Genomic DNA, 12,999 nt, shown 5'->3' with positions numbered 1-12,999 from the left:
GCATAAATGAAAACTTAATGTGAATGAAGTTAGAGCTAAATGCTGTGAACACTTTGAAATGAGAGAATCTACCATGAGAGGAGAGAGAAAGGAAGCCTGAGAAGATGACAGTGGTCCACTTGGATCTGCTGCTTCTCCTGCCTGGACTCTGGTCTTGCCACCTCCTTCTCCTGGCCTGGCTTCACACCTCTAGAAAGAATGTGAAAATACCACTTTTATCAGAAGTATTTGATGGGTTAACTGATTGATTGAGACAGGGTAGCTCTCTGTTGCCCATGCTGGAGTGCAATGGCATAATCATGGCTTACTGAAGGCTCGATCTCCCAGGCTCAAGCAATCTTCCTGCTTCCGCCTCCTAAATAACTGAGACCACAGGCATGCACCACCATGCCTGGCTAATTTTTTATATTTTGTCGTGATTGGATCTCGCTATGTTGCCCAGGCTGGTCTCAAACTCCTGGCTCGTGCTATCCTCCCTCCTTGGCCTCCTAAAGTGCTGGGATTTATAGGCATGAATCACTGCGCCTGGCCAGTGTGATGGTTTTAACTTCATTTTGATCTCTTGCTTATAATATGAAAGTGTCTGAAACCACTACTGCTAAATCTTGGCTATAATTGAATGTCTGGGATGGAGGAGGAGTTTTTAATGTTTGGGTCTGGCCAGCCCAGCAAGGACATGTGCTTCTGACCACACTGATTCATTGAACTGCTTTCTTCAGAGCCACAGCCCACAGCTTGAGAGGCTCTCTTCTCTCCTCTCACCTCTCTTTTCTTTTCTCTTCCTTTCTTTTCTCTTCTTCTCAACAGGGTCTTACTCTGTGCTCACGCTAGAATGCATGCATTGGCACGATCATGGCTCACTGCAGCTTTGACCTCCCAGGCTCAAGTGATCCTCCTGCCTCAGCCTCCTGAGTAGCTGGGACCACAAGCACGTGTCACCACACCTGGTTAATTTTTTTTTTCTAGTATTTATTTTTAGTAGAGATGAGGTCTCATTATGTTGACCAGGCTGGTCTGGAATTCCTGGGCTCAACTGATTCTCTCACCTCAGCTTCTCAAAGTGATGGAATTATAGGTGTGAGCCACCATGCCTGTCCTTCATCTTGCCTTTCTGAAAGACCTGTGGGATTTGGGCATTTATTCTTAGAATATTGCTGTAGAAGTCCAAAAAATACATAGTTGTGATAATTGCATACTGAAGGCTTAATCTCCCTTTTATGTAATATATGAAAAAAAATGGGAAAGCAAGGCAAACTACTGAACTATTGAAGTTATAACATTTTAAGTATAACCATTTAAAATGTATTTTGGGGAAGTTCTGATTTTATAGGTGATAAAATTATACTTGCAGTGGGTTTTCTTGTTATTTTGAACATTAAACTTTTATTAAACATGTAATGTGATATATTTATAGAATGTTATTTTTATATTTCAGTTGCTATTATGAAGTATAAATCTTTGACCAGAAATCTACTTGTTATATTAATAACAGTCTTAAAATATCTGGCTGTTTTTATTAAAATTGTGGTAAAATACACAAGATAGAATTTACCATTTTAATCATTTTAATGTGTAAGACACAGTAACAGTTAGTACATGTACAGTGTTGTGCAACCATCACCACTATCCTAGCCCAGAACATTTCCTAAAGGAAGCCTGTACTCATAAAGCAGTCCCTCCCCATTCCCTTTCTTCCTCAGCCCCTGGCATCTACTAATCTGCTTTTTCTTTTTTTAATGTGAATAATATGATGTCACCGATTGCAAAATAATGGAAAGAAACTGGTTTGATCTTTCTTGCTCAGTTGATATAAAATAATGCTTTTCTATTCGGTTTGTTAGACTAATTTTTCAGTTAGGTGATTTAAAAAACATAATTAACAGTTAGTTTAGGGATGAGGAGCTCTACTGTAGAATTTTTTATTAAAACATTAGTAATTTTATTAAAGGAGCAAGTGAAACTCACAAAATTAAGAAGAAGTAGTAATAAAGGCCAGGCATTTTCTTAAACTTTCATAATACTGAGAATTAACTGCAAGAATGAAGCCAGCCATCAAGATTTTTCTCACTTTTATAATTTGTGGGAATATAAAATTGCAAACATAAAAGTAAAAGACAATTCAAAGTAATGAGAATTAGAAGTGTTGGCTGAAAAAAAAATGTCCTAAGTTATGAGGATAAAAGTTCCATTTTGTTTTTAACTGGATAGCCTTCTCTGAGGCTAAAGAAAAAACACTGTTAAAAGGATAGCTTTATTCCATTTTTAAAAATTCAACAACACATTGATAATGTTTTTAGGGAAGCATGTTTACAATTTCTCTAAAAAGCAGTAATGAGGTTTGAATACCTTGTTATACTTTTGAGATTTGTTGAAAATAGATCTACTTTATTGGTTTTCTCTGTATATGTGGTTTCTTTATGCTTTGTTTTGTCTTGAGCACCTTCACAGATAAAGCCTTTGAAATAAAGTCAGGGTCGATGTTTTAATTTAGGGTACAATTTCAAATTAAATTTGACTTTTAGTTCAGTGGAAAAGAATGTAGCTCTATAGTCAGACTGCCTAGGTTCAAGTCCTGCCTCCAAGGTGTACTACTGCCTTGACTAATTCGCTAAATAGTTCTTACCCTTATCAGTGAAGTATCTTGTAAAGTATCCGTAAAGATATGTGTCTGTGGATTGTGAGAAAGGGGAAAGAGCACCTCAGCAGCACTTTACAAAGTGTCTGGTCTGCAGTAAGTGTACAGTGAACATGAAAGCTTCTGATTTGACCATGATGATACCAAAGTATTCTTTTATCTAAAAATTAAATATTGGCCCAATGCTTCTCCAAGTTGTTAGTAGCAATTTTATTTTTATCAGCCTTTCTCAAAACTGTTCCAACCTCTCTCCACAAGTATTCACATACTGTTATCACAGGCATGGGCCATTATTGTGCTATTTTTGTCATATGGATATGAGGTACCTAAAAAATAAAAGATTTTGCGTTAAAAAAGAAAGTCTAATAACTTAAATCAATGTAAAGAAGATAAATCTTTGTTTTCTCTGTGTAGTATTCACTGTGATGTATGTAAAAGGTATTGAATCTTTTTGTGTTTTTGATTTTGAAGCAGTAAACTTTTATAATTACAGTGCAACATTATGAAACTCAGACTATTACAGAGGGAAATGCGTTACTGCTGTTGAAATACTGGAGGGATGTTTGTGTATTTAAAATTCTCCTAAATATAAGGAAACGCCCAGGAGAAAATACGCACATCACAGGCAAGGTATTCTTAAAGGTACCTGTTCTAAAGTTGACTTAGTGGAAGAGCAAATTACTGACTGAGAATTACATTTACTCCTTGCCCAGAGACCTCACAAGGCGACAGCAGTCTCCATGAAAACACAGCATTTACACTCTGTCTGTCGCCTACCCTGCCTTGTGGATTTCCACTTAGCCCGGCAGATACTCCGGCAGCACCACCCAGGGCAAACATTATTTGGTTTCTAAATAAGGCATAAAGCTGAAAACACACAAAAGTGGAATGGTTGTGGAATAAATAGGAGCGCTGCAGCTCTTGTCCATTCGCTGTGGTGATAATATCATCTATGTCTTTGAGCTCATAACCCATTATCCTGAGATCCAAGGAAAATAATAATTAGATCTTCAACTAATGTTAAATTATTCATTATTGTCCGAGAGGAAACCACGCTAAAAAGATTGCTCTCGAGAAAAGCCATGAAAATCTCAAAACTTTTCCATGTGACTGACCCAGAAGCCTTAAAAAAAAAGAACATATGTCTTTAAGTTGGCCAATAATTTTTATAAATTTAAACTTTTATAAAAGGGAGGAATTACGTGGAATTCCTTTCATTCCCAGAAATGTTTACTACAAAGGCCTCTTATGTTCTCATTTGTGGCATTAGAACCCTTGGTGTCAGCCATTTCTATGTTGTAGAAAATCCTCCAAGTGGCACTGTGCTGAGAACTTTGGTTACAACAGTCCTCTAAGTGGCTGTTATTACTACCCCATTTTACAGATGTGGATCTAGGAGAATGAGGATAAGTAATTTGCTCCAGGTCACACAGATAGCTTACGGAAATACCAGGAATCGGGTCCAGGTAGTCAGCTCTGTGTTGCTAGACTGCCTCACATTTAGTAAAGTAACACTTTGCTTGAATTGTAGGATAGCAGAGTGACATTATTTATCTAAGCTATAAAAGAAATAAAAGTATCATATCATATTTTTAAAATATTTTAAAATTCATGAGGCAAACCTGTTTCTCATTAGGCCTCATCTTGGCCCTGAGTGCAATATGAGAACATTCCCATAGATGGAGGCCTGACCCATGTCTCATATCTGCACATTCCCTATCCTCCCTTTAATGTTCGGTCTAAATTTGCGAAGTGCTATCATCTTAAGTCTTCTCTTTCCCTCTAGGCTGAGTTATTGGGACAGAGGCTGATGAAGAAAGACCTGAAGGAAGGCCCTAGTCTGTGTGGTCTCTGTTTGGAGGAGCTAAAAGGGGACTTTTTGGTCGAGAGACTCAGAGAGAATATCCCTGCCATAAGGTGACCGTCCTGCCTGGGCCTGAGAATCTGTGGGAGGCTGGGAAGCGTCCTGTGGAAATAGGCTCTGTGTTCTGGGAAATGGCATGGGTGGGGCAGGGCAGGACAGGTCATTAAGAGCAAGGAAGACTGCTGCATCTCCTGAAGCTTACATGGAATTCTCTGAGGGATTCAAGACCTCATCAGTTTTGGTGAAGGCTCTTTAATATTGTTCTTAAGGCTGAAGGGAGCAAGGAACTTCCCTGGCTTTTCCTGTCGGGAAAGTAGAAGACTGGGATAGCCCAGATTCCTTCAAGTTATCAAGAGAGAGCAGGACAGTTCTGATGAAAATTTCCCAGGCAAAGATGGTGACTTTGCCATGATTCGTACTGTTTATCCTTTCTCATTAGAGAACCTGTGATCTATGGTAATATGTACATGTTTGGATCACTTTTCCACCTAGAATCTAAGAAAAGACCAAATTTTCCTACCCCTACTTAGGAATAGGAGAGTAATTTGGATAGAAGAAAAACAATTTGGATAGGGAAAAACAAAACAACAACAACAACAACAAAAAAAAAAACAAGCAATTGATCTCATTTGGAGACTGCGAAACTTAAAGACCATGTTTCCAATATGACTGTCAAATTCAAAAATCCTGAATGACTCATTTCCTGTGAAGTCTTGTCTTCCTCCTGTAATTTCTATCCTAGTTGCAGTTGGTCTCATCATTTACTGAATTATCGTAGTCATACACTGGGATTTCTCCTGGTCTTCCCCCTCCCCTTTTGTTAACCTGTGACTCGGTCGCTAAATTTTGCTGATCTATCACTTAAATGTCTCCTAAACCTATTTCTTTCCCTCTCTTCCCAGTGCTACCAGGTCTTGGCAATTTTTACCTGCATTATTGATCATTTAATTGGTCTGCTTGTCCCTGGTCTTAACCTTTTAATCAATCCCTTCCATTTTCATTATAATGATATCTCCATATGCAAATAAGATCATATGACTGCCCTGTTTTACTGATTTTAGATAACCTAAATTCAGTATGGCCTACAAGGCTTTGCTTGGAAAGTTGTCTTTTTTGTCTCACTCACTCTGTCGCCCAGGCTAGAGTGCAGTGGCATGATCTCAGCTCACTGCAGCCTCTGCCTCCTGGGTTCAAGCACTTCTCATGCCTCAGCCTCTTGAGTAGCTGGGACTACAGGCACATGCCACCACCCTGGCTAAGTTTTGTTTTAGTAGAGACATGGTTTTGACATGTTGGCCAGGCTGGTCTTGAACTCCTGACCTCAAGTGATCTGCCTGCCCCAGCCTCCCAAAGTGTTGGGATTACAGGCATCAGCCACTGTGCTGGGCTGGAAAGTTATTTTCTTTGGAGCATTAAGACTTCTTTTCTCCCCTTGCATTTGCTATTCCTCCCAAGTATAACCCTTTCTGACACACCCATCCTCTGAGCTGGCATTTTATTCCTTCAGTGTCTTGCAATCCTCCATGTCACAAAGACTCAGTCAATGTTGAGTGAGTTTCCCCTGATCAGTCTGTCTGATTTTCTCATGTATCTGAGGCTATTCCTGTTAGAGCCATCCTATTAGAAGCACCAGAATTATCTTTTTGTGGCTGTTGTTGGCAACTCTTGGCCGCTATGCATAGGAACAGATAACAGTGGTGAGATCTAGCCACTGGCTTAGAGTTTACAGTGCCATTCTCCCAAGGCCACATAGAATGCTGTGTTTAGCAGGGCAAATTATTTGACAACACAGAAAATTTTAGATAAAAATTCAGAGTTCTTATGTCTTTTGAAAAGCTGGAAAACTTCCTAACACAGATTCTCATTTCCCAGAGTATTAATTAGTTAGATCTGAATAGCCTGTACTATTGCTAGCCTTTTCTCCAGCTGGCTGCAGGTACCCCTATGCCGGTTTCTTTTACACTTGACCCATTTCATTTCTATTGTGCCTCAGTGATGCCTGTGTTAAGGAAGTTGTTTTACACTCTTTAAAAGTTGCTTTAGGAAATCAAGCTGATATTAAGCTTATTGTTCATGGATGTCATTCATCTTGGTTTAGAAGATTGTGTTCTCATTTTTCCTAGGAAGGATCATTGTGAACATTCTTGCTGTTATCTACATTCAGGTATATAGCAGCATTCCTGTGTCGCTCTCCCTTAATGCTGCCTGGAATCCTCAGGTGCATAGGTGCATACACAAAACATTTCAGGAGACGCTTAGGGCAGGCAGCATCCTTAGGAAGGTACGCAAAGAAAATTTAAAAAAGAATCTTGGATTATACTGTAGTAATCATTCTGTCTGTCTTTAACAGTAATGTGTGTGTGTGTGTGTGTGTGTGTGTGTAACTCATGATTTAGTGAATTTTTGTTCTTCCTGGCATATTATTTCTTTTACATTGGATCAAATTACTTCTTTTTAAATAAGTTAAGACCAATAGTAAGGTTTGTATATGCCAGATACAGAACTGAAAAGACATTATGAAAAATAAAAAAAAAATCAAGCTACAATTCAAAATTAAACTTGTACTAAATGCCATATGGTATTCTGGATTAGATCATGGAACATATAAAAGACATTAGTGGACAAACTCTTGAAATCCAAATATAGTCTGGAGTTAATAATCACTAATTTTAGTATTAGTTTTGCCAAAGGTACATTGTTATATAAGATGTTAACATTAAAGGAAACTAGGTAAAGTATATATGGGAACTGTCTTTAGTTACTTTACTACTTTTCTGTAAATCTAAAATTATTCCAAAACAATACGTTTATTTTTTAAAATTAAATATCTATCGTAATTATTTTTGTGTTTTTTTCCCAAGGGCTAATAGTATTGTCCTTTTTATATATGTTAATCATAATGTTGTTCCAAAGACACTTAATCACAATTTATATAAATAGTTAAGTGATCGAATTAAAAAGAAAAGTGTTCCTCATAACTGATTCACTTATTTGACAGCAAAGACTTGATGATTGCTTGTCAAGTCCCAGTCCCTGTTATAGGCATCAGGAGAAGACTGAGAAGGTGTCTCTTCTCAGAGTTTAGATTCTGAGGGGGAACCAGGTTGGCGGTGGGCGGGGAGGGGGCAGACAGACAAAATAAATTAAAAAAAAAAACAGTGATAAATGCTTTGAAGAGAATTAAAATAGGGTGATGGGATAGCAATTGGTACGCTACCGTAGACTCGATTAAGAATCTTTATGAGAAGGTAACATTTAAACAGGGATCTGAGTGAGGAAAAGCATTCCAGGTCCAAGGAACAGTAGTGGCAAAGCCTCTAAGATGGGGGGTGCTTGTATATACCAGACCTAGAAAAAGCCAGTGTTGCTGGAACACAGTGGGTTGATGAAGGGGCCATGAGAACTAGATAGCGCTGCAGTTTGGGGCTTCCTTTACCAGGATAAGGAGTTTGAGATTTATTCTAAGGGCCATGGGAAGCGTTTGGAAGATTTAAAACAGAGAATGAATTGATAGTTTACATTTTAAGATGGTGACATGGAAGTTTTGTGGAAGAGATTGGAATGCCGCCTGAGAGCAGAGGCAGGGAGACTGTCAGGGTAGAGTGGGAGAGGACCAGGGGTTGAATTGGACTGGGGGGCTTTGTTGAAGTGGAGACGAAGTACATTAATTCAGCAACTTTTTTGGATTGAAAATGGAAGTGAGGGAAAGAGAGGAATGAACCAAGGTAAATTCTTAGATTTTGGACTGTATTGGGGCTGTTATTGAGGCGGGGGAAACTAAGGGAGGAGGGGTGAAAAGTTCACTTTTGGCGTTATCAAGTTTGAGATGACAAATGGGCAGCCAAGAGATTTTAATATATGGGTAGTAAGACCCCCAAGTAGGGTGATCCCTTATAACTGATTATACAACTTGGGGTATCTTTGAGGGCATAAGAGGAGGGAGCGTTTGGGCACTGAAGACTACCACCAGGGGCCAGGTGCCGTGGCTCACGCCTGTAATCTCAGCACTTTGATAGGCCAAGGCTGGCAGATCACTTGAGGTCAGGAGTTCGAGGCCAACATGGTGAAACCCTGTCTCTACTGAAAATACAAAAATTAGCTGGGCCTGGTGGCACACGCCTGTAATCCTAGCTACTCAGGTAGCTGAGGCAGGAGAATTACTTGAACCTGGGAGGCGGAGGTTGCAGTGAGCCAAAGTCACACCACTGCACTCCAGCCTGGGTGACAGAGTGAGACTCCATTTTAAAAACACAAAACAAAACAAAACAAACTACCAGCAGGACAACAGAGACAAAACAGAATGTATTGCATGTAGGAGTCTGTTTTCAGGGAAAGATTTCAGGATTGGCAACATCAAATGTTTAGAGTGCCATGATGAAATCAAGCAAGATAAGATTACAGAAGAATCCTGTTCTTCAATATCTGGAGCAGCATGAGGGGCATTGGTGTTAATGAAGATATCGGACAGTGTGGGTGGGGTTGGGGGTGGTAGCCGGATGGAAGTGGGCTCACGAGAGGCTATGAGGTAAAGAAGTAGAAACTATGAATGCATTTTTTTTTTTTAAGAGGCAGGGTCTCTTCCTGTTGCCAAGGCTGGAGTACAGTGGCACAGTCTCAGCTCACTGCAACCTCAAACTGCTGGGCTTAAGCAATTTTCCTACCTCAGCCTCCCCGTAGAATTACAGCATGTACTGCTGTGCTAACCTGAACATCTTGTTTTTTGAAGTTATTATTGTATATATTTAAGGTATACAACATGGCTGTTATGATAAACATATACATATTGAGATGATTACTGCAGTCAAGCAGATTAAAATATGTATCTCCTCACATAGTTACCTTTTTTTTTTTTTTTGAAAAAAGTGATACAGGCACCTGAAAACTACTCTTAGCAAATTTCCAGTTTCCAGTATACAGTACAATATTATTAGCCACAATCCTCATGCTATGCATTAACGCTCTAGACTCATGAACACCTTAAAAATGTTTTGTTGTGGAGAGACATGTAGGTACAAAGTACGTAGAGCTGTATAAGAGACAGTCAAGGCTAGAAAGAAAGTGCCAGTCACAGTTCTTGTGATATTTTGAGCTATAACCTTATCAATCAGTATTGCACACATGGAAGAAGAAATAATGCTTCTGTCAGTGAAAGTAATGGGACATGTAATTTTGTATCAAAGTTTCTGTCACTCATATTAGAATAGTCTGCATTTGATTTTGAACATTCTGGAAAAATCGGAATTGTTGCAAAGATGCACTTTGATTTAGAAAAGGACTGACTATAAAATCTAGCTGTTTAAATTCTTCTCCTTTCACATCAGGGCCTTCACAGTAGAATGTTAGTAGAAGTGAAGCCATGAAACAGAAATACCAGCTTCCATTGGCCGTATTGAGGCTTCCGTGGTAGAAAATGATGTTTGCCCTGGACCCACTGGGAGACATTTTAGGGCATCTGCCAGGAGGTTTACCTGGTTCTTTTTTTCTTTTTACAAAATTAAATGCCTGCTTTTTTCTCTGAATTTTATTTTTATATACTCAGCTTTCTTCAAACTATCATCCTACAAGTAATTTTAAGGCTTTAAAAAATATTATACAGATGTGCTTCTTAGCAATCAGATCAAACGATGAATTAAGATAATTAAAGATTTTGTATATGCTGAGAATCTGCATTTATAACTTTATAAAGGAAACAAAAAATTGGATTCTCCAATTTTAAAATTGCTTGATAAGAAACTGCTTTTTATTTTTGTAATTTTTATTGCGTAAAGCACATTCTCTTTAGAAAAAGAGCCTGTGAAAATGTTAACATGATTATTCCCAGAATGATTGGATAAGACCAGTGAATTCCTTCTTTTACATATTTGCCAGAGGTAAGAAGTGCCTGGCGCTTACACATACATGATAAACAGTTGAGTTAGTAACAGAGCAGGATAGTTGGTTCAGCATTCTCTAAAAGTAAAGCGCTAAAGGAACAATACTGTTTTATGGAGACTTTCTGGAACAGTTGTAAGTAAATATGTTGTGTAAAACTTTTAAAATAATTTAACCTTTCCTAATCTTTTGCTTTAAAAATATCTAATATTTTCTCTCAAACTATGATTACCCTTGCACATTTTAATATGTCTGAGGACTCTTTTTCTCCATCAGCATTTTTGTAGAAAAAGCTGAAGTAGTTATGTTTTTTGAATTGATGCTTTGGAGAGTAAAGTACAGAATTTTTTTCTTAATGCATTAAATGTATATGTAATGATTAAATGTACATGTTAGAGAATAAAAATTATTTTAAATGTAATGCTTAATCCATTAAACTCTGTGTGTATATAATATTAACTACTGCTGTTCATTATGTTCTTACTGGAAACACTTCCTGGCCTTAAGACATGGTGAGGTTCCTTTCAAATTGTGGTAAATTCTTCAATAAACAATATGATAATCACGCTAATCTAGGGCTTTAGCTTTTACAAGGAATAGTCTCTATCATTTAAAATATGAGAACCCTATGAAGCTAACTTTAGGTATTTTCTTCGGGTACTGGACAGAAATTCAAACTAGAATTAAGCATTTTGATCTCTAGATTGGCACTCTTTCCCCTGTACGATCCTGGCATGGACCTCTCTGTATTAACAACCCTCTTGGTAGTAACAATTGCAGTTAGTCAATTTACCTGCATTAAATTAAAAAATAAAGAATCCTTTAGCACATGAACCTTAGAGCAGACTTTGAGTGTAATATTAACTCTGTCAGCATGGACTAAGAAGGTTGCTTGTGGACATTCTAAATTGGCTGGTACACGATTACATATAATTTTGCTAAACTAACTGAATAATGCAACTTGACTCATCTCCTTGCTTACAGTACTGTACTTTCTGTGTGTGCTAAAACATTATTCTTTTATTAAGGACTGCATTAACTTCATCCCTTAAATAGATGTCTGGTATTATGTAATATTAGATGAATGTGAGAATTAGTCTTTTTATGTAAGATAAAATTGTGGTATAGAATATCTGCGGATAGCTAAATGCATCCTTTAATTGAAACTCCAAATGGTTTGTGTTGAAAGTTTGGTGACTTAAAAGAAAAAATTGAATTAACATTGTTTTGTGGTATAAAGTATTTCTTCTAACAGAGCTAATTAGTATTTAAAGAAGTCTTCTTAGAATAAGTGATAAGATTAATTGAAAACCTTTACAGAATGAAGGAGAAATAATACATGTACTTAGGAGAGATTCTTAATGTTCAAATTATAAATCTACTTGCTATTATCAGATGTATCTAAAATGTGAAAAATACTCAATAGAATCATTGACTGTATATTTTTTAAACAAGGGCTGTGTTTCTAAATACCTTGTAGAAATCTAACATATAATTCAAATGTAAATTTCCTATAAAATAAATACATGAGATTTACATTTTCCAAATTTTGCTGATAAAGAAACTTTATCACATTTAAGGTTGACATAAACCAGAACAGCACAAACTGCAATCTTGCCATGTTTTATTTTAAAAATAAAAAATATAGTATCAAGTTACTATCTGTCACTGGTTTATTGCTGCTAACCACACACTGTGAGGATTAACAACTAAACAAATCCCCTTATTCATGTAGGGCATGAGGTTAGATGATCGAGACTATAAATAAGCAAACTTTATGATGTCATTAATAAGGAAGAGGAGAAGGTACCTCTCGGTGTCTTGTTTACTCCCACTACGCATACATTCTTTAGAAAGCAAATTAGTGAACCATATGGAAAAGGAAAAAGCTAAGGTGAGTAATAGAATTGTTTAACACAGACTCATTATACATTCAATATTAAGAGTATAATTATATTCCATTTTCATGTTTGAAATAATTATGCATTAATCTTTAGAACTGGATGACTTTTCTGTAGATATTTGAAGTTATATAGCTATAACTTGGAATGTTTAGATGCCTTCTTATCACAATTTATTCTTGTCAAAGGAAAGTAGATGGTAATTTACAAAGACACATACAGTAGTTGGCATATAAACCATATATGTGGTGATGTACAATTAGAAACTCGTGCTTTCTAAACCTGTCTCCATCTATTCAGAGCAGTGTGCCTTGTACTGACCCATTTTTGTTTTTTAACTTTAGACTGTTGTCAATTATGTCATGAAACTCCCAAGTCACATGGACAAGCCCATTTATAATTCTAGTTGAGGTCACTTGTTAAAAGTTTTCACGTTTTGCAAAATGTACTTAAGTTTGAGTTTATGTTTTGTCTAATAGGAGTACTCTAATCATGCTGTAGTGCCTGAACTGAAACACAGTACACAATTTTTTTTTTCTAATGAGAAACTCTAGAAAACAGTGATACCCAGTTGTTTAAACAACAAAATATTTGGATGGAATATCAAATTGATTACGTGTTACATGTGTGTTTTTTGTTTTGTTTAAAATAACTAAAGATGATTTTCAAAGAGTCATACTGTTGATGTAAAAAACTTAGGTTGTTGGTCAGCGTCATCTGTGGTTTCT

At 37.1% G+C, this 12,999-nt stretch overlaps 1 protein-coding gene across 16 annotated transcripts in view; it reads left to right on the top strand.

Annotated features, from left to right (window-relative positions):
- COBLL1 (cordon-bleu WH2 repeat protein like 1) overlaps positions 1–12,999 on the top strand; it is a 193,572-nt gene that overhangs the window by 57,588 nt on the left and 122,985 nt on the right. For 3 of the 16 annotated variants that reach the window (XM_063694943.1, XM_063694942.1, XM_063694940.1), the window contains exon 1: positions 4,428–4,552. The exons of 12 other annotated variants lie outside the window; for them this stretch is intronic. In XM_063694943.1, the coding sequence (XP_063551013.1) occupies positions 4,446–4,552 (107 nt within the window). In that variant the 5' untranslated portion in view covers positions 4,428–4,445. Of the gene's footprint in view, positions 1–4,427; positions 4,553–10,485; positions 10,506–12,999 lie in introns of those variants that run through there. One more of the 16 variants, XM_055380237.2, reaches the window with a different exon arrangement.

The sequence above is a fragment of the Gorilla gorilla genome, chromosome 11 (genome assembly GCF_029281585.2).
Source record: "Gorilla gorilla gorilla isolate KB3781 chromosome 11, NHGRI_mGorGor1-v2.1_pri, whole genome shotgun sequence".
Classification (NCBI taxonomy): Eukaryota; Metazoa; Chordata; class Mammalia; order Primates; family Hominidae; genus Gorilla; species Gorilla gorilla.
The sequence above is the reverse complement of the archived record's forward strand: the minus strand, read 5'-3'. Positions and strand labels throughout refer to the sequence as shown.